At 34.3% G+C, this 23,108-nt stretch overlaps 1 protein-coding gene across 6 annotated transcripts in view; it reads left to right on the top strand.

Annotated features, from left to right (window-relative positions):
- PDS5B (PDS5 cohesin associated factor B) overlaps positions 1–23,108 on the top strand; it is a 175,205-nt gene that overhangs the window by 131,494 nt on the left and 20,603 nt on the right. For all 6 annotated transcript variants that reach the window (XM_036905006.2, XM_036905005.2, XM_036905008.2 and 3 more), the window contains exons 21-26: positions 1,794–1,952; positions 10,543–10,611; positions 12,022–12,158; positions 14,462–14,585; positions 20,427–20,631; positions 22,937–23,051. In XM_036905006.2, the coding sequence (XP_036760901.1) occupies positions 1,794–1,952; positions 10,543–10,611; positions 12,022–12,158; positions 14,462–14,585; positions 20,427–20,631; positions 22,937–23,051 (809 nt within the window). The remainder of the gene's footprint in view (positions 1–1,793; positions 1,953–10,542; positions 10,612–12,021; positions 12,159–14,461; positions 14,586–20,426; positions 20,632–22,936; positions 23,052–23,108) is intronic.

Here is a 23,108-nt window from a genome sequence, read left to right as displayed (position 1 = left end):
TTGCTGTAGATAGTAAATGATTTACTTCATATTTTGGGGAGAGGTATTTTTTGTACTCTGTTTTTGTATATGAGAATAATTTCTATGCATTCACGTTAACTTATACAAAACTTTTGTTTTTCTTGATTAATCTCCTTTTTGTTCCTTTCAATGATGTGTGGTGGAAAATGATCATAACTTGAATTTCTTAGGGTTCTTTTATTTTCATTTTGATAATGTATAACATTTTATTTCATCTTTACAAGAACCTAAGCAGTAATCCTCCTCCTATAGCCTATAAGGTTGGGTGGCTTTCTGAGAAAAGGTTTCATAAGGATACCTGGCCTTCATGAGACTACTATGCATCTAAGATCTGACCATTAATTTTGCTTTTTCAGAAATGATTTGATAGTATTATTATGGAAGATTGTCATACCAATTATAAATCTAATTAAAAACTACACTATGATTTTTGTTTATAATATAAGAAACAAGCTGACACTTAGGTGTGCAATGAGAAGTATGGAGGGAAGTCATCAAGAATAGCAAGAAGTGAACTTAATTTAAATACACTTCTGACTAAATGAGACCTCATATTGCCCTAATATTTGAGAAAGAATAGTTTTTCAAGCCTAGAATTCTGGGTATTCAGTATGGGAGGATAGTGTATCAATTTGTCATTAAAATGTGTCATTAAAATTTCTAATATATATATTCTCACTTCAGTATCAAAAAATACTAAACAAATATCCAAATAGTAAGTAGTAAAGTAGTAAAAAGTTTTCTCTTATGCCTCATGTACCTTTTCTTGCTGTATCCCCAGTCACCAGTTCTGTTCCCAGAGACAACCAATGTTACCTGTTTCTAATATGTTTCTAGAGAGAGTTTATTCATTTACAGGTAGTATAAACACACACACACACACACACACACACACTCTTTGTCCCCTTCCCCATCATCTTACACCAGTGAGAGCATACCATAGTCACTCTTCTGATGTCTTTGCTTTAAGAGCTTAACAATACATTTTAGATACTATTCTATGTGAGTATATGAGGAGCCTCATTCTTCTGTTACAGCAAATTATGTATTGATATTTGGGTTTCCTATCAGAATAATAAAAATAATTTTGTTACTATTTCATGTTATAAAATGATATGTAATATTTCATGCTGTAAAAATCCACAAAAGTACATGTGACTATACAAAAGTCCACTTGCATGTTTAGATTGCATTTTAAAGAGAGACGTAGGCACAAAGCCTGTTTTTGACTAGGGGCTTCTCTTTTTAGTCCCACTGGATCCTTGGTTTTAAGCTGACCAGTGAGTTCAGAAAGAGGACGTGGAGAAGACACACCGCTCATACCTCCCTCAGTGCAGGCGTGGCGCGCCTCACTTGCATTCTTTAAGCAGAGCTTAGTCATTCACATATCCTCACCTAACTGCAGAGGAAGCTGCCCTTAATCATTATCCTTATGCCCAGGAAGTAGAGCAGAAGTAGCTGTTGGTGAGCCCTGGCCGCCTCTGCCATATTCATACATGTGATCATAAAACGTGGTGCGTGATAAGATTGTCCGTGCTGACGTGTTTCTTACCTACTTTTAAAATATGACCTTGACAAACTGAAAATATTTAAACATGATGCCTTCTAAATATAAATAAGCTATGGAAGGTTAAATGTGAGACTGAGCCACCATTTATACCATGTATGTGTATTGAAACTTCTGTGGCTTATTTAGTTTGAAGATGAAATATGTGAATAGCTTACTTGTGTATTTATGGAACTGAATATATTTTCCTTTCCTCATTTTTCAGCCTCTGCATAAGAGCCTAGATCCAAGCAACCTGGAACATCTCATAACACCGCTGGTTACCATCGGTCATATTGCTCTCCTTGCACCTGATCAGTTTGCTGCTCCTTTGAAGTCTTTGGTAGCTACTTTCATTGTGAAAGATCTTCTCATGAATGATCGGGTAATTTATATTATTTAGACGTTTGTTTTTCATAATGTTATTTTGTAAAATGTTATGCAACAAAGAGAAAAGTAAGACTATGTTATTTAGGTTTTCCTATCTTTAAAGGTGCTGTTATCTCCATTAAAAGTAAAATAGCATTGAACCATTTCTTTCGTGCAGCATAGACATGTGACCTGAAATGCATTCCTTGGTAAACACAGGATATCCCAATTCTGTCTATTTCACCTTTACAGGGGTTTAACTTTGTAATGACATCTATTTTTAATAATGTGAAGCCTGTCAAGCTAGTTCACAGTAAGGTTGTCATGACAATAATTCCTTTCCCTACACGTGATAGAGAATTACAAGAGCCTTGGGAGAAAACATTGGCAAAGAAGTAATGATTTTGTCTATTTCTAGTTTGTGATTATTTGGGGCAGGACGTGTTTGGCTTTGGTCACATGGAGTGTGTGTGTGTGTGTGTGTGTGTGTGTGTGTGTGTGTATACATTGAGAGACATATGTAACCATATGAGCTGTGTGCTCAGCACTGTTCGGTTCTTTGCAGAATTAAGAAATATGAGGTAAAGTTTCTCCTCTTAACATATATTTACAGTCTTGAAATGTGTACTTGTATTTATTACCATGTTTCATGATCATTATTCTTTCAGCCCAATAATATACTTTAATACTATAAACACATTTTATTTGATTATGGAAAAAAAGTTTGTGGGGATAATTGCCAAGATAATTGTATATATTAGATCTCTAATGGTTTGTGGCTGTTTAAGCTCAGTTGATTAGATCCCTGAGATCTGGAGACCCAGAGCCTGTGTTAATTACCATTGTCAACCAGTTCCTCTGGCTGTGTTCTTCGGTTGTGTCTCTCACTTTTTCTTCCCCTAAGTACACTATTTTTCATATATATTCTTTAGTCATATATGCTAATCATGTTTCAAATTTTCTGTAGCCTTACTGGTTTTTTATGAAAAAATTTTGAGATAAAACATACCAGAAAAGTACATGTTTTGTAGAGTGCAGTTCATTAAGTTAACACAAAATTAGCATTTTTGACTAACCAATAGAATATTACCTACACCCTAAAAGCCCCCTGTGTTTATTCCTATTATTACACCCTCTGTATTCCCTAAAGATAACCATTATTATGACTTCTAATACCAGAGATTGGTTTCACCTGTTTTTGAGCTTTTATAAATGGAATCTTGAAGAGTAAATTCTATATGTCTCACTTCTTTTACTCAATATAACATTTGTGAGGTGAATCCATCTTGCTGCCTACAGCAGTAGTTCATGCATTTTCATTGCTGTAGAGTATTCTGTTTGTATACGCTATAATCATCTGTTCTATTGCTAGACATTTAGGTTATTTCAGTGTTAAATGAATACTGCTGTTATGAATATTTTTTTACATATCATTTAGTGGGCATTATATATCACTTTTGTGTTACAGTGCAATTTCTGTGTCTTATTTCAGTTTTAGTAGATTTTGCCAAATAGCTTTTCAAAGTGATTGTACCAATTAACATTCCTATGAGTGCTGAATGAGAATTCTAGTTGTACCATTTCCTTGTCTGTAGTAGATCTGCCTGTCTTTAACATTATAACTTACGTGAATGTGTAACAAATGTATGCTCCTGGGTACTTTCTCTTATATGTATTGACATTGTTTTCTTTTGCGAACTGTTTGTTCAAGTCTCTTCCACATTTTTCTATTAAGTAGTCAGTTACTCTGTTATTCACTTGTAAGATTTCCTTATTTATTCTGTTGGCAATATGTTTTGTAGATTTCTTTTCCTGCTTTGTAACTTGCCTGTTCACTTTCCTAATGGTGTTTTTTGATGAAGGAAAGTTCTTAGTTTTAACAAAACCCATTTATCAATCATTTTCTTTTTGGTTAGAACTTACCCTGTGTAAGTCTTTTCTGCCTGTCCCAAGGTTGTGAGTGTATTCCATATAGTATTTTCTAGAATTGTGCTAGACTCTGGCCACATAAAACTAAGTAAATTTGTTTAAACTAAGTATAATTATAAACCTGTTCACCCATTTTCATGTGCTCATTAGCCACATATGACTCGTATTGGGCAGCACAAAACATTTCCACCATCACAGGAAGTTGTGTTGGACAGTGTTGCTGTAGGAATTTTATTGTTCTAGCTTCACATTTAGCTGTACAATCTACTTGGAATTGTTTTATTTATGTGTTATGAGATAGATGGCAAGATTCATTTTTTATTTCCCTTTGACTCAGTACTATTTATTGAAAACATTGTTTTTCCTGCTCTTTAAAAAATTGAGGTAAAATTCACATAACATAAAATTAGCTATTTTAATGTGTACAATTCAGTAGCACTTAGTACATTCACAGTGTTCTGCAACCACCACTTCTATCCAGTTTCAGATCATTTTTATTAAGTAGTCACTCCCCATTTCATCCAGCACTTGGCAACCTCAATCTCCTTTCCATCTCAGTGGATTTAACTATTCTGAATATTTCCTGTAAGTGGAATCATATAATATGTGACCTTTTGTGTCTGTCTTCTTCCTTTCACTTAGCATAGTGTTTTTGAGGTTCAAACTCATTGTAGCATATATCAGCATTTCATTCCATTTTATGGCTGAATAATATTCTGTTGTATGCATGTATCATGGTTTGCTTATCCATTCATTCATTGATGGACATTGGGTTGTTTCCACTTTTTGAATATTGTGAATAGTGCTGCTATGAATTTTGTACCAGAGGACTTTTTTGAGTATCTGTTTTTAGTTTTTTTGGGTATATACCTCGGAGTAGATTTGGTGAATGTATGGTAATTCTATCTTTAACTTTTCGAGGAACAACCAAACTGTGTTCCATAGTGGCTGCACCATTTTACTCTCCCACCAACAAGTATGAAAGTTCAAATTTCTCCACATCTTTGCCAACTTGTTATTTTCTGTTTATTTGATTATAGCCATCCTAGTGAGTGTGAAGTGGTATCTTATTGTGGGTTTGATTTGCATTTCTCTAATGACTAATTATGTTGAACATCTTTTAATATGCTACTTAGTCATTTCTACACCTTTGTTGTAACAGTGACTATTCAGGTCCTTTGCCCATTTTTTTTAGGGTAGTTGGTCTTTTGTTGAATTTTAATAATTTTGTATATTCTAGAAATAAGTCTCTTACTAGATTTGTGCTTTGTAAATATTTTCTCCCATTCTGTAGGTTGTCTTTTCACTTCTTTTTGAAGTTGTTCTTTAATTCTTTATGGGGTTTTTTGAGGTATAATTGACATATGACATTATATAAGTTTCAGGTGCACAACTTGCATATTGATATTTGTATATTAAATTGTAAAATGATTACCACAATAAATCTAGTTAATATCCAGCCACACACATTAAATTTTTTTCCCTGTGGTGAGAACTTTCAAGATATATTCTTTTAGCAACTTTCAGGTGTATAGTACAATTTACTAACTACAATCAGCATGCTATATGCACATTTCATTCCATGACTTACTTATTTTATAACTGGATGTTTGTACCTTTGACCCCCTTTGACATTCTGCCCATCCTCAACCCCTTGTTTTGGCAACCAGTCTATTCTCAGTATCTGTGAGTTATGGCTCATTGTTGTGTTATTTAGGTCTTTAAAAAATTTTTTATTCCACATGCAAGAGGGTATTTGTCTTTCTCTGTCTGACTTATTTCACTTAGCATAATACATTCAAACGCCACCTGTGTTGTTGCCAATGGCAAGATTTTTCTCTTTTTTAGGGCTGAATAATGTTCCATTTTATGCAGACACGCACACGTGTACACACACACAAATTTCTCTATCAGTTCATCCATTGATGGACACCTAGGCTGTTTCCATGTCTTGGCTATTATATGTAATGCTGCAGTCAGCATAGGGATGCAGATATTCTTTTGAGCTTATGTTTGTATTTCCTTCAGATAAATGCCCAAAAGATGGAATTGCTGAATTATGTGGTAGTTCTTCTTTTAATTTTTTGAGGAGCCTCCACTGATTTCCCTCGTGGCTATACCAATTTCCATTCCCACCAACAGTGAAAAAGGATTGCTTTTTCTCCACATTGTTGCCAGTGCTTATCTTTTTGATAATATTTTTCACTCTCAGTGAGGTGGTACGTCATTGTGGTTTTGATTTACATGCTCTGGTGATTAGTGATGGTTTTTTTTTTTTGGTCAAGTCTTGTCTTACACATGTTAGTTTTGATTGAATGGTAGACTTTGTGTACAAAAAATTTTAGAGATAATGTGAGGTTCTGGGTGATTTTATAATTCTTCCATGGAGGATGTATTTTTGCTTTTGACAGGCAGTTGAGCTATTGCCAGATCACTTTTGTCCAATCAAGAATGCAATGATTGGAAGTTGGACTTTAATTTTTAAGAGGCTGATGTTTTTGGTTTTTTTTTTGGTCACCTTTATGTCTAGGATGTATTTCTTTGGGATCCACCCAAAAAATCTAGGGTGTTTAACAAGGACTTTATTCTTTACTGGGCCCGTAATTCCAGTTTTTTTTCTCTTTTGAGCTCTGTGACAGTGATGAAAGCATTGTTCGGCCTCTCGGCCTTTCACTTTCAAAATCAGCTCTCATTTGTATGAAAAAGCAATCCTAGTGCCAGACTCAAATCTCTTGATCTTTCTCCTCTTTTAAAACTTGCTTGTGAATTATCACTGCTTTTGTAGCTCTGATAGCAATCCTAGTGCCAGACTCAAATCTCTTGATTTTTCTCCTCTTTTAAAAGTTCCTTGTGAATTATCACTGCTTTTGTAGCTCTGATACTTTCAAACTGTTTTTTTCTTAAAGTTTTGTTAATATATAATCTTATATTGGTTTCAAATGTACATCACAGTGGTTCAACAGTCCTGTAATCAGTTTATATTGTGATTGTGAATTATTGTGCCCCTTTATCCCTCTCCCCTCCAACGCCTACCCTTTGGTATCCACTAGTCACTTCTCAGTGTCTTTGAGTCTACTGCTGTGTTCTTCCTTTTGTTTTGCTTTTGTTTCTGTATTCCTCAGATAAGTGTAATCATGATATGTGTCTTTCTCTTCCTGGCTTATTTCACTGAGCATAATAACTCTAGATCCATCCATGTTTTCACAAATGGCAGGATTTCTTTTCTTTTTATGGCTGAATAATATTCCATTGTGTATATGTACCACATTTTCTTTATCCATTCATCTATTGATGGACACTTAGGTTGCTTCCATATCATGGCTATTGCAGATAGTGCGGTGATGAACATAGGGGTGCATATATGTCTTTCTGAATCAGGGATTTTGTTTTCTTTGGGTAAATTCCTAGGAGTGGAATTACTGGGCCAAATGGTATTTCTATTTTTAGTTTTTTGAGGAAACTCCATACTGCTTTCCATAGCAGTTGTACCAATTTACATTCCAAAACTGGTTTTTAATAAATATTTTGTCCAGCCCTTTCATTTTGTTCCCGTGCAAGATAGGTTCAAAACAACCTACTCAGGTCTTGTCAAAAAAAGAACTTTTAACTCTTTTAATTCATTAATTTGTATTATTTTATGTTATATTTGATAAGTACAGAGGAATATATATGTAATATTTGTGTGATTGTTTTGTAATGATACAGTGAACACCCGTTTACTGTTAGCTCCTGGTTTTATTATCCTCCAAACCTTTCTTTTTGTTTCTTTTCTCCTTCAGGTAACCACTGTATTGAGTTTTGGTTTATTGAATTTAGGTTGAATTTAGGTTCATTGTCCTCTAACTAAAACAGAACACCACTTCACCACATATAAACTCTAAACAATGTATTTAGTTTTGTTTATTCTTGAAGTTTATGAATTACACCATTTATATTCTCAGGGACTTTTTTGTTTGTTATATTTGTTTCTTAGAATAACCCTTGTTAATAAATCTAGGTGTAGTTCATTTGTTACTCTGTATTATGTTGTTGTGCCAAATATCCAATAATTTATTCTCTTAGTAGATATTTGGGGTACTTTCATTTCTTTCCTCTTTACAACAGTGTTCATATGAATGTTACAGAGGCCTTCTGATGTATATGAGCAAGAATTTTTATAGGTTGCATTCATATGAGTGAAATTAATGAATCAGTGTATACAAATATTTAACTTTTTATTGCTGGGTTATTTTTCAAAGTGGTTGTTAAAACTTATTTTCTTAGCCATTTATAGCACTCATTTTTGTCGTATTTCTTAACTTTTACCCACCTAACAGGTGTAAAATACTACACATTATAGTCTTAATTTGCATTTCCCGGGTTACTAATTTTTTATTTTTATATCTAGTCACCATTTGTGTGCCTCCTTTCTGAAGTTCCTTTTTATGTTTTTTGCCTTTTTTTCCATTGTTTGTCTTTCTCATAGGTAATCTTTACACACAATACTTCATTAGGTACATGTTACAATATCTTTATAAAATGCATAAAATCTCATTTACAGTCTATCTCCTTACTCCCTTTATGGTGTCTTGTGAACAAAAGTTACTAATTTTAACATAGCCAACTTCATCCTTCCTTTCTTTTGTAGTTAATGCTTTTTACATCTTGTTTAAGAAATCCTTCCCTACTCCAGTGTCATAAAAATAGTCTTCCATATGTTCTTCAAAAAGTTCTAAGGTTTACTTTTCACACGTAAAAAATGTAATCCATCTGGTATTAATTTGTTTGCTTTGTATGCTGTCACTTCAGGATTCCATTTCTTCTTACTCCCCGTTGGGGTGACCGGGTGCCCCGTGCGGTGTGTAGATGGCCTCTCCTCCGGTCACGTGCAGCACTCCACTCAGATCGCCTGCTTGACCACGGCTTTGTTTGCTCATCTACAAGAGGGCTTTCGTTACATTTAATTTTCTCTGTAAAGAAAAGATTGTAAAATTTCTCTTGTGCAACTTCAAGTATTTCGGTTTTAAAAGTAATGTTTTATTGTTTGTAGTTGATTTGGGTATTATTTTGTAGTTTTTATCTACTATCCATCTTTTCCTGCTAAATTCTTTTCTCTTTATTTTTAATCAACTTACGAAGAATGCCAGTTTTGATTATTTTCTAATCCTTGGATGTCTCTATTTCTTTATACTTTTACATGTATTTCCTGTACTTAACCATTATTTTTATCTCAACTTTATCAGTTTTTCAAAGAGGTATATTCAGGTCTTCTGCTATGATGAAGTTTTCAGTGTTTCCTCTTTTTTCTTTTAATTTTTGACCCATCTGACCATCCATTGGTCTTATTTATGATAACTTTTGTTTGTTTTTCTATTGTAATTATGCCGGTTTTTTTCCTTGTGAATTAAGTATTTTAGTGGAGTGTATCTTTGAGTACTTTCAAAATGGCTTGTAATTTGGAAACTTCCTCTGTTTCTTGGATTTCTGAAAATTATTTCCCTCTCATTCTTGAATACAAGAATTCTGTGTTCCAAGTCACTTGGTTGCAGAATATTTGGAACATTACTTTTTGATGCTTAGTCTTGCAGCTGAGAAATCTGAATTTGATCTGATTTGTGATCCTTTTTTGGTAGGTTCTCCCAAGGAAGTTTTTGTGATCTTTCTGATATCCTTAGTTGAGAAGTTTCATCAGAGTGTTTCCAGTGTGATTTCTTTTTCATTATTTCCACTTCCTACTTTGAAGGCATTTCTTAATTGAAGAATTTTAAGAAGCTATTATGTAAATCTTCAGCTTTGTGTATTTGGGGAGTGTGCCTTCCGAATGCTGGGACTAACCATCCTGTTGCCAGAGGGCTATCTGAGGTGCTATTTGATTTCTGTTTCTTAGGCTGCCTCTGAAAATGTCAGCGGTGGATAAAAATGGGATTCCAGTGTTCCAACGCTGGGGAGCTCTTTTTGTCACCTTCCTTTAATTTCCTGGCTGCCACTGTAAATTCATGTGTCTTAAAACCTGCAGTTCATTATCTCAGGATTAATTCTGTGATTGTGCTGAAAAAAGAAAAAAACAAACAAACCTTTTTTCTAGAGTTTTCCGTGCTTTTAGGGAGATAGATGTAAGCCCTGTAGCACTGTTAATTTCTTTACTGTATATTTTGTACTTTTCAGATTTTTTCTATGATTCTGGCCTTTAGGCCTCTGTTTGTTTTTCAGCACTGCTAACTTGAGGTGTGTGTTTTTTTGTGTTGCCATTTTTGTGGGATTTAAGTAGGAAGAAATTAATGCATGTTTTCTTTTATCTTCAGTTACAAACCTTTCTGATTTTTCCCCTTCTGAAGATTTTTTTTATATACCTTTCCCCTTGTTTTAAGAACTACACTTTTTGGCTCCATTTTTATCCTAGCCCTTGCCAGCTGTCTTAAATAATTGAATATTAGTCTCAAAAGGGGCCAAGTAAGGGAGTATACGTAAGAGGTCACAGTCAGTCCTACCTCATACCTAGAGAGAACCACCTGGAGGTGGATGTGTAAGTGTTATTTATACGTGGGTGCTAGTGAAGGGATCTTTCAACCTTTTAGTGTGATAGGGTTAGATGAGGTATTTTAGTCATGTTAATGATTATCAGTTGCAGAAGATAAAGATACTCATTCAGTTAAACATAAGAATTTGTATTTGTTTTAAAGTCCTTAATTTTTGTTTAGCTTCCAGGAAAAAAAACAACTAAGCTTTGGGTTCCAGATGAAGAAGTTTCTCCTGAGACAATGGTCAAAGTGAGTAATATGCTTACATCTGTTGATTTTAATGTATTTAATACATTATTATTAGAGGTGTTAAAATTTCCATCCTTATTATATGGCAATTAAAATAATTCAAGTTTTTATATTTAGTGTATGACATTATCCTTTGTGCTGTGAGAGTATAGAGCAATAGTGAGAAACAGGAGGCACTGTGGGCTGCTGTACATAATCTAATTTGAGAAAAAAGAGTTTGAAACACTTCCAGGTTGCTGCTGCTTAGAAATCAACCTAGTGGCTTAAGGCAATGCTGGGTTTCTTATATACGCAGTATAGGTGGTCATCCAGGGATTTAAGACTATTTATCTTTTCTATGGGACTTCATAAAACTTACTTGATTAAAAAAATTTCATCCTGTAATTCCTTGAATAGGAGTTAAACATAAAAGATCAGATATCACTAGTGAAGAGAGGGTTGATCTCTAAAACCTTCAGTAGTCTAATACAGACCTCATCTCAATCCACTACCCAAGGCGTGAAAGTCAGGAACAAATAAATACTGTTTTTTTACTTATAATTTCTTATGTAAATCAGTTCTTTGTGTGTGTGTATGTGTGTGTTTATATTTCACATTATGAGCCTGGTCACATTGTTCTAGCTTCAGATTGTGATACTGTTTTTTCAGAGCTGGAGAGCAGCCCTTCTTTTCTAGCATCATGATGATGCTTGATACTTTTAAGATTTGTCCAAACTTGTTTTCTCATCATTGGCCTCAAGCAGCAGTTTTGTTGTAGTTTGAACAACACTGGACTAGAAGCGGGTCACCTACACTTGAATTTGTGCTTATAAAAAAATGGCCCAGGGAAAAGGGTCATGAAAGAGTGTCTGCCACATGCCACTGTTCAAAACCCACTTAGCCTCTGAACCTTCAATCTGTAAAAAGCTCATATGTGAACAAGATATTCACCCCTTTAAAAAGTGTTGTTGCAAGTATTAAAGACAGCCACAGGTTTTGAAGTACTTAAGTACTTCATAACTATAATATGTAGTACCAATGTGAGGTGGTATCTCTTAGGCGCAAAAGACTGAATAGAATTTGCAGTTGGGAACTTAACTTTTCTGACTCTGAAAGTTAGCCCGATTTTACTGTGTGTTCTAAAGGGTAGAGTGTATTTTGGAAAAACATTTAAAATAAAAGAAACAGTCTTTTAGTTAAATCATTCATTCGTCAGTTGCCTGGGGTGAGAGGTAAGACATCTTTATTTAAAGCATTCATAGTTACCATACATGCAAAAGAGAATCTTTTTTTTCCTTTTCCTAAAAAGCATCCATTTAAAAAGTTCATTTTTGGTTTTGTGGTTGATACAGAATTCTTTACGTTTTTGTGGTTGATACAGAATTCTTTAAATGTAGCAATATTTTATTTGTCAATTTTTCTTTCAAATAGATTCAGGCTATTAAAATGATGGTTCGATGGCTACTTGGAATGAAAAATAATCACAGTAAATCAGGAACTTCTACCTTAAGATTGTTAACAACAATATTGCATAGTGATGGGGATTTGACAGAACAGGGGAAGATTAGGTATGTAATTACTATTTCAAAGTTCTTTGGACTGCATAGTATTTCAATATCTGGTATAATTGTTAAGTGGTGCAGTTTATTTTTTAAAAGAGAATTAGTATTCCTTTGTATGTTTGCATATACTTGTATCGTAATATGCTGTTGACAGTTATTTCAAAGTGGCAGTCACAGGTCTGGTACCAGGGTACTGCTATACATGGTAAGTATTTTAAACAATAGATGCTTACTTTTTGAATATCTAATGTGAAAATGATAGTGTACCAATCAGTAACTGATCTAAAGGGAAAAGAACAGACTGGGTAAAAGGCAACTTAAACTTACTTTGTTTCCAGAAGTATAAATATATGAAAAATTTAAAAAATGCACTTGATGTGAATTATTTAAAATACCCACACTTTGTTTCTATTTTGCTTTGTTTTATTTGAAAGTTGTAGTATGGTATAGTAATTGAAAAAATGGCCTCTGGAGCCTGGATTCAAATCTTGGCACCACCACTCAACTAGCTCCATGACGTTTAGCAAGCTGCTTTACCCTCTCTGTACCTGAGTGTCCTTATAAATAAAGTAGAGATAATGATTATCCTTGTCTCATGTAGCTATTATGATAGTAATACTAGTATATTTAAGGTATTTAAAACACTGCCTAGTGCAGAGTAATTAGAAGTATTAGTGGTTGGTAGTGGTTATTATATCCAAGTTGGCTAAAGTTACGAGGTTTGTCCTCTCTGAAAATACAAATGCCATTGATTGCCTTTTATTGGTTAAAAAAAATGTGAGAAAACCCTTTTTTCCCCTTAATATATCTAGCTTTAAGACTTCAGGGACAAAATATAAAGAGGAAGCTGGCAGCCTCTTTCTTCCTGTCCATCCTCATTTCTTCGTGTGTGTTCTGCTCATGCTGTGCTTTCCCATGAAATGTTAACAGCATGTCTTTCTCAAACAAATTAAGTCAAATAAAACTAGGTAAACCATTCCACATGCTGTAACTTACCTACCTACCTTCTCTGTCTAATCACTTGACTTCACCTCTCTACTCTCATAATTTGTATATGCCAGTGTCCAGGATTTATGTAATAATTGGAGAAAAAATTTTCCCTAATATTAATACATTTTATGTCTTAAAGTTGTTGTTATATTATTTATGTGCATGTTTAGACACATTTCAGCTGTTTTTGTTCATGGTGTTCTTTAACAAAATCAAATGTGTACTTGAGTTCTGAAAATATATGTGAATTAATTGGTTCTACAGTTTTAAACAAGGCTTTATATTAAAACCTAATCTTCAAAAACATAGTTGTAAAGTATTTAATTATAATTACTTTTTTTTTATTTCTACAAACTCCCAACAAGAAAAACAGACTTTCTATTAGTAATGGTTAAGTGAGTTACCTCATAATAGCTATTTGGGATTTTGCCTTTCATGAACCGAAAGCACCTCTGGGCCATTTAACTTCAGAACCTTACTGATTCATGCATTCAGGTATTTTACATAATCCTTGGAAAGATAAAGGAACAGTCTTAAGCCAACTAGATCAGTAGTTTCTGGAAGACTGTCTTTTAAATCCTTCTCAGTGCTTTAAATATGATAGATGCATATTTCTTACATGAATATTGAATAATAATCTTTTACTTTAGAACTATAGAATGGGTCTTAATTAAGGAATTATAACTTTCCCTCTTAACATTAGTTCAAAATGCCCATAATTCATCTATGTTACTATATTATGTTATTATACTATGTTTTGATGTATTTACTACTCAAGAATTTACTTACCTTTAAAATGTGTTCCATTTACTAGATATTTTCTTTCCTTAAAAGGAGCCTCCTGGTAATATTTGAAAAGTTGAATTCTAGTTAAAAGTTATAATGTTTTATCCACTACACCTGCCTTCATTCCACTTTTTATGTACCTAGCACAGTAATTTTAGTTGACTGATTAGCAAATCAGGACTTTTTAATGCCTAATCTATAAGTAAACATATATTTAAAAAAAATCCACACTGAAAGACTTAAGACACCTAAACATACAAATAGATTTTTTTCTAAGCTTATCTAAAAGGTATTTCATGTAAAGATGAGAGAATTAAATGCCTTTAGGCATGGACTTACGTTCAAGAGAAGAAATTAGTGTTATTAGGCATCATCTTCCAAAGTTAAGTAAACATAATAGAGTATTCAGTATCAGTAAATTGTTTTTTTACCCTTTTTTTGGGCCAAAGGAATTTTTATAAAATAAGCTCTAGGAATGTTTCTGTGCAGGCACTTAGAAATCTAATTTATATTCTTTCTTGCTTATTTTTCAGCAAACCAGACATGTCACGTCTGAGACTTGCTGCTGGGAGTGCTATTGTGAAGCTGGCACAAGAACCCTGTTATCATGAAATCATCACTTTAGAACAATATCAGCTGTGTGCACTAGCCATCAATGTAAGGAGAATGGCTAAATAGAACATGACTTTATGTGGTCTCTGACTTTTAGGAAGGAAAAAAGTCCACCATGATATAGAGATAAAAATCTTGAGTTATTTCCTTTTGGCAAATTTATGCATGAATTTTGGGTACAGCTGATTCTTGTTATTTGTAGGGGAAGTAATGGGTGGTTCCTACAAGCCTCTAGTCACAACATTTTTGTCAGCTGATCAATACATAACCTTGTTTTATGGGTGTGTCTATTTAAAGACACCTTATTTAATATACAGTTACTTCATTAACATTGAACTCATAGCCAGCAGTGCCTGAATGAAGCTTCTCTGACACATACATTTTCTCCATAAGGCACGTCAGTCTTCTTACTTTTGGGAACACTAGACAGCAGTTCACCATTATACTTGGCAGGCATTATAAACAAAACCAACAAAAAGCACAGAAATGCAAAAAATGTGGCACTAAACAGACCGCCAAAAAGACACTGGTTTATAATAAGAGAGCTGAAGCGAGAAGGCAGAGCGTTGCCTTGTTTGAACTCAGCTGGTATGGTGACCAGCGACTAAAATATTTTTTTGTTCTACTCATTTACTTGAAAATGAAAGTACTGCAAGCCTTGATTTGGGGGTTACAAATAAAGCTTAGTGAGTAGGTGAATTCACAAATTTGGAATGTGAAAATAATGAGGATGGAATGTATTTAGTTCTTAAAAGGAAAAAAACCCAGAAATTTACAGTTTTGTAAAGACGTGGCATAGATAAATTTCAGGTCAAAAACATTCTTACCATTTGGAGTTGAATTCTCAAATTATTAACAGTGATACTAATGGATTCATATTTCAGCCTTCCAGCTTTTGTACCAGAGTAACATAATATTTGAACTGTATCACTTTAGAAGTTTTTGTCATCACTGAGAAAGTTAAAGCTTTCATAATAGTGTGATATTCTGATACGAGTTTTCATTCATAATTTGGTTATTTTACACTTAGTTTTCCTATTCTTTTCTAAGCAGTCTCATATACAAGAATTTGGCACTTATTTCATGAATTTTTATACTTTTTCTCTGCATTCCCCCTTTTCATTGTTTATTTTTAAATTGCTGCTTATTTATAACTGCTGAATATAAGCAATCACCTGTTAATTGTCATCATTTTGTCACTTTCTGGTACTTAAGTTAAAGCACTACTCCAAATACTGTTTTTGATTTGTTTTAGTTTTGATGTTATAATTTAGACACCAATTTGAAAACAAGATTTTGGGGAACACGTTATTTCCTGGGATAGTTTTTCCATTTAATTTCGGAGATAATCTTACTTTGCAAGAAAATGAAAATTGTTTGAAAAGTATATATTAAATTTCTTAGAGGGAAACACCTACCTAGGTATTTTTGAAATTGGTAATACATGCAGTCTGTTGATTTATCAGGTTCTTGGTCTGATATTTCTTTGGGTATTGGAGCTTATCAGTATTGAAATGGAAAGTAAAAAAAAACAAACAAAAGAGGAAATAATGGAAATACGGTAAGAGAGATGGTCTTTGAAATGTACTGTGTGTAATGTGTGCAAACCATTAGTTAAATGTCCACTGTGTGTAAAAAGTATCCACATGTTTTAACTTCTAGAGACTTTATTTTCTAGCACAATACTTATTATATGTTACCATCTCAGTCACTATATTCCCAAGGTAAAAATTCAGATGGCGTAAGTCTTAAGATTGCTTTGGAATTCTGTTGACTGTGGAACATGTGTTAATTGTTAAACGCTAATTACTAGCATATTTCTTACAACTTACAAATTTATGAGGTTATTCTATTCTAAACAAAACTTTTCCCTAATTCTGTTCCTTTAAACCACATGCCCCTCTCTTCTTAAACCCCCAAGAAACAGTAATCTCTCACTCCATATTTGGCATTTGCCTTCACTGTTTTCCTTAAATGCTCTATTAAGCCCCCATATCCAATGGCTTAGTCTTGCACATGTCCTTTGTGCATCATTTGACACAGTTCATTGCACCTTTAATGAAACTCTCTTCTTTGTTTCTGTCTCTTGATTTTTGTCAAACTTCTCTGACTACATTTTCTAGCTCATCTTTTTCCTTTAAATGTGTTCTGTGAGGATGTGTCCATGACCACCTCTTCTAGTTACACAGTTTTCTTTGGCCATCTCATTGTCTGTAGGTGTGACTCTTGTACTAGCAACATTAACTTTGGTCAAGTTTCTGTTCCCACCTCCAGTGCTGAACCGAAATTTCAAATGGTTTCTGTTCTGCAAATGTAAGACTGAATTCATACTCTTTCCCAAATCTATTCTTTCCTGACATTTAGAGCTTCAAAAAGTGTTAAATAAATCTGAGTGGCATTTCTTAGACCTAAAAGCACAAGTTTGTATTTGACTATTTGCTTGTTCTTGTACCTCATTGCAAAAGTACAGATAACCCTGCCCTATGATATCTATTATTCCTTTTATTGATAACTTTCTATGATAAATGATTCTTTTTTTATTAAAGTATCATTTATATACAATCTTATATTGGTTTCAGATGTACAGCACAGTGCTTCAACAGTTAACCTATGTTATTAAATCCTCATCCACCTCTAGTGTGGTTACTATCTGTCAGCATAGAAAGATGTGTTACAGAATCATTGACTATATTCCCCATGCTCTACTACCATCCCCATGATCACGTTATACTGTGCTTGTGAATTATTGTGCCTTTCTCCCCCACCCACCTAAACCCTTCCCCCCAACAAGCTTCTCCCCCTTGGTAACCACTAGTCACTTCTCAGTGTCTGTGAGTCTACTGTTGCTTTATTCTTTATGTTTTGCTTTGTTTTTATATTCCACAGATAAGTGAAATCATATGTACTTGTCTTTTTCCACCTGGCTTATTTTGCTGAGCATAATACCCTCCAGATCCATCATATTCTTGCAAATAGCAAGATTTCATTTCTTTTTATGGCTGAATAATATTCCATTGTGTATATGTACCACATTTTCTTTATCCATTCATCTATTGATGGACACTTAGGTTGCTTCATATCTTGGCTATTGCAATTAGTATGGTGATAAACATAGGGGTGCACATATTTTTTTGAATCAGGGATTTGTTTTCTTTGGGTAAATTCCTAGAAGTAGAATTACTGGATCAAATGATATTTCTATTTTTAGTTTTTTGAGGAACCTCCATACTGCTTTCCACAGCAATTTACACTCTCACCAACAGTGTAGGAGGGTTCCCGTTTCTCTGTATTCTCGCCAACATTTGTTACATTTCTTGTCTTTTGGATGGTGGCTGTTCTGACTGGTGTGAGGTGATACCTCATTGTGGTTTTGATTTGCATTCCCTGATGATTAGCGATGTGGAGCGTCTTATCATGTGACTGTTGACCATTTGTATTTCTTCTTTGGAGAAATGTCTGTTCAGTTCCTCTGCCCATTTTTTAATTGGGTTATTTGTTTTCTTGGTATGGTGGCATATGAGTCCTTTATATATTTTGGATGATAACCCCTTATCAGATAAATTGTTTATGAATATATTCTCTATACTGTAGGATGTCTTTTGTTCTGCTGATGGTGTCCTTTTCTGTACTGAAGCTTTTTAGTTTGGTGTAGCCCCATTTGTTCATTTTTTATTTTGTACCCTTACCTGAGGAGATGTGTCCAGGAAAAAATGGCTCGTGCTTATGTTCAAGAGTTTTTGCCTATTTTTCTTTTAAGAGTTTTATGGTTTCATCACTTACATTCAGGTGTTTGATCTATTTCGAGTTTACTTTTGTGTATGGGGTTAGACAGTAGTCCAGTTTCATTTTCTTGCATGTAGCTGTCCAGTTTTCCAAACTCAGGCTGTTGAAGATGGTTTCTTTTCCCTATTTTATATTCATGGCTTCTTTATTGTCTGTTAATTGGCCATATTTGTGTGGGTTTGTATCTGGGCTCTCTATTCTGTTCCATTGTTCTTTGGGTTTGTTCTTATGTCAGTACCCAGTTGTTTTGGTTCTTGTAGCTTTGTAGTAGAGCTTGAAGCTGGGGAGCATAAGCCCCTCAGCTTTGTTCTTCTTTCTCAGGATTGCTTTGGCTATGGGGATCTTTTGTGGTTCTATATGAATTTTAGAACTATTTGTTCTAGTTAGTTGAAAAATGCCATTGATATTTTGATAGGGATTGCAGTGTATCTATAAATTGCTTTGTTCTCAGGAGCATATCTTTTAAATCTTTATTCAGATGGTTGATTCCCTTTGATATTCCTGTTGTGTCATCATTTTGTCAGTGTTCTCATCCTTCACTGTTAACTGTGTCAGCTGCTTTTCGTAAGATTGGACAGCTCTTCTCTAATGTCACTTTAATGACTTTTTGGAGTCCTACTACTTTTGCCATGATTCACAATTCGATTTTTAGTTAGTTTGCACTGTATTGTTGGATCCTGAATGATTAGTGAGAGTGACAAAAATACCATCTTTTTTGTGAATGTCTAAGTAGGGAGGGGGGTATTAGAGTGGAGATTAATTTTTTAAATAAATGGTCTGTTTGTGAATTTATTGTGTATGTTGTGTATGTTGACTTTTACTTATACAGTTTGTAATTGGGTATTTTCACAGTAAATAATTGGATAATGAAGATTCTTCTCCCCCACAGGAGTAATACTGAGGAAGGAGTATGTTAGCTGTGACTTTGTTTTGTTGAGTATAAGGGTAGGTCATAGACAGCATTTCTGTGAAAGCTAGACTACTGTTTTTAAAGAAGGTATTTGGTATTATAATAAACTGAAATGTAAGTTAATGAAAAAAAATACACTAAGTATTTAAAGGTAAGGGTAAAATGTTATGACCCAGGTTTTGAAGAAAAACAAATGACAAAAACAAAAGACTATTCTAGCCAGATGAAAGAGCATACACAAATTTGTAGCAATATGAAACCCACCACCCCTTGTGTTAATTAGTAGAGGGCAAAGGTATGATTATGGTCTTTGTATGTCATATAGAAAGAAGGTCTTTAAATGTCTCATATATGACTCAAAAGTCATACTGAGCTCTTCCCTATAGTTTATTTTAAAATTCCGATAGTCTCTGTAGCAGATACCGTGTTAGGTTTAGAGGCATAAATGTGAATATGAATATCTTCGAGGAATGAGCACCGATGATTAAGACGAACGTGTAAACCAGTCATTTTAATACTGTGTGTGGGTGCCGTGCTGGGGATAAGCAGAGCGCTGAGGGAGCACAGAGGTGGTGCAGGGTAAAGAGCACGCAGTGACTTCTGGGAAATACGGGAGCTGCCTTAAAGACAGGCGGGCTTCGCTGAGGGAGTGGAGGAGGCTGGGTTCGGAGATGGAGCAGGAGGGAAACAGACACCGCTGTGATGAACAGGTCGGTTTGTTTATGGAACCAGAAGTAATCTGGTGTTTCTGAAATTGATCAATAGCTCAGAGTTGTGAATTTTAATTGGAATAGCTTTTTAAATGATAGAACTAAAGTATATAAATTGGATAGAGTTTCATCTTGCTCAGTAAATGAAAAGGCTAAATATGAGAAAAATAGATGCTTAAACTTTTTTTTATATCTTGTTAAAGTTAATATGGCTGTATGTTTGCTAGTTTTATCTGTTTTAAAAGTACATTCAGTATTTTGTAACTCATACAACTGGTAGTTATTAAGGTCCGGGTGACCACTCCAGTCCTGAAATCAACTTGTTACAACATCTCCTCTTGTGAACAAAAGCAGTGGTTGCAGATGAACTCGCTGCCATTTACCATTCTGGTTACTTGATATAGCAGCACACTTTGTGTCTGAAGTTTTTACCTATTTTTTGCTGCCATGTGGATAATACGGAAAATAATTATGTCTTCACAGGATGAATGCTATCAAGTAAGACAAGTATTTGCTCAGAAACTCCACAAAGGCCTTTCCCGATTACGACTTCCCCTTGAGTATATGGCAATCTGTGCACTTTGTGCGAAAGATCCTGTGAAAGAGAGAAGAGCTCATGCCAGGCAGTGTCTGGTAAAAAATATAAATGTGAGACGGGAGTATCTGAAGCAGCATGCAGCTGTTAGTGGTAAGCACATATGAAAGTCAAAGTATACTTCAACAGCCTACCGGCTTCACTTTTATAGAACGCAAAACGGTGTTGCTATCATTTGTTATATTTTGATTGGCACTCATTAAGAAGTTGTTACTATTTTTCAATAACAGCTTTCCTTTAAAAAGGTCGTTTTAAAAATATAAATGCATGGGTATTTAAATATCAACCCATATCTTTATGTAACTGACTAAATGAACAAAGGAAATGAGCAGTGACATTTTAATAGAACAGTAATATGGGCACATTTATGTAGATTTTCTAAGTACTCTCTTTCAGTTTTAAAAAGTACAGGTTTTTGATCTCTTGACTATTACCACCAGTAGCTGACGTGAGTAGCAGGTACTTGTGTGCCTGATTTTAATCTGCTCACTTTATCCCATTCATGTTGTTAGTTTCTGTACCTCTCTGACTTCTACAACTTATTTAACAGCATTGTAATCCATCCAGTTATCAAAGTCAGAAATCGGGGACATTCTTTAAACCTTCTTCTTCCTTCTTCAGTTACCGAGGCATCGCCCGTCTCCCTCTGGCTCTCTTGAACATCTCAACTCTCCTCCTCTACTGTGTTGCACTTGGATTATTGTGTACGCTCCTAACCATCTCCCTGTTGTAAATGTTCCCCTGCCTGTGACTGCCTCCAGCTGTGCCACACCACGATCAAAATTCCCTTTTCTAAAACAGATCAGATCACATCACTTCCTTACTTGTAATCCATGTAGATTCTTCATTGTCCAGGAGATCATGTTGGAACTCCTTGGCATGTTCCTTTGTTGTTTTACTCTCAGCCTGAGTTTCAAGCTTTCTGTCTAGCCACTCCTTGCTATCAGTTTTGTTCTCCTTGGATTATTTGAAATCTGTGCAGCCATTTTTCCCTGTTTTACACTCTGTCTGGAGATTGCCTCCCCCTTCAAGACAAAAAAATAAACCAAGAAAACCAAAGAGTGTGGTTTGCACCTTTTGAATCTTTTAAAACACAGTCTTGGTATTATGGCATCTCTGGAACCACTCCTCTTACTTTCTCTTCCTTCCTCACCTTGGAAGAAATGAGGACTCTGCAGCTGAATCCTATTGCTGCCATTTACCGGTTGTGTTTGGACAGCTTTCTTTAGCAACCTGAGCCTTCGTTTACTGTAAAGTTGGTGTAATTACACTCATTTCTCATGGCTATTATGAGGATTAAAAAGTTATGCTTATAAAGCACCTGACTTAATGTCATGGTCCAAAGAAGTACTCGGTAGTTGTTAGGCTTTCTTATTTTAAGGCACCTTCCACACTGAAGTACAGCTTTTGTTTCTGTTTATGCCTTAGTGTGAGGTCTTTTGTCTAGTTTCATTCATCTTTATGTCTAAAATACGAAGTCCTCCAAAAATTAGTAAGCATAGCACTCAGTAAATATTTGATGAACTTTAATTTGAATTTCTCTGAATTTTGAGCCTTCTTACCTTTTTTCATCTATACCTGCCTTGAAATGGATTATATTAAGCACAAACTATTCACTCTGAATTCAGCAGTGAAGAACTTGGTTCCTATTGACACATATGTTATTAAATACTCCAGGTTGAACTTCTAATTAAAAAATTTTTTTTGAAAGTAGGAAACATAAAAGGTAACATTCAGAATATAAATCCTGGTCTTTTTGAGTAATATTTATTAAAGCTAGTTAGGATTACCATTTTGACCTCTAATATGCTCATCTAAGTCAAAATACAAAAATATTTGAATTTAAACCAAAAAGATTTTTCTTTGTTACTTAAAATGTCATAGAAATTTTGAAGTCTATTCTTTTATATCTGTTCTTCTGTTATAAATATTAAATTACTATATTTAAATATTAAATATTAAACCTTTACTTCTATTTTTGTACCATACTAAGGCTGAGAGATTTACTGGATTTTCATTTTGCTCAGTTTATAAGAGAGTGTTGAATATAGTTACTCGTAATAATAAGAAAAATGGATCATATGTTTCTTAGTCTTAGATATTTTTTTTATCTAAGAAAGGGAAAAAGTATTTGGGGCACTCTTTCCCATGTGCATTTGAAGATAAATACTTGTCTTTGTAGCTTCTGCATATGGTGCGTTTAGTAGGTGTTTCCATACTGGACTTGATGGATGGATAGGTAAAACTCTTTGTGATGTATTTCAACACTGGATATTTCAATATATTTTTCTTCTGGCCATATTGTGGTAAAATACAGTATTAGAAAGAGAATGAGTGAAAGAGTGAGTAACATTTGGTTTTCTAATGTGGATGTTTTTGTTTTTCTTTTCTTTTTCAGAAAAATTATTATCTCTCCTACCAGAGTATGTTGTTCCATATACAATTCACCTTTTGGCACATGACCCAGATTATGTCAAAGTACAGGATATTGAACAACTTAAAGATGTTAAAGAGTAAGATTTTTTCCATGCCATTTCCATATTTTCTGAAACTTTTTTCTGCTTCCTGCT

The sequence above is a fragment of the Manis pentadactyla genome, chromosome 2 (genome assembly GCF_030020395.1).
Source record: "Manis pentadactyla isolate mManPen7 chromosome 2, mManPen7.hap1, whole genome shotgun sequence".
Taxonomy (NCBI): Eukaryota; Metazoa; Chordata; class Mammalia; order Pholidota; family Manidae; genus Manis; species Manis pentadactyla.
The sequence above is the reverse complement of the archived record's forward strand: the minus strand, read 5'-3'. Positions and strand labels throughout refer to the sequence as shown.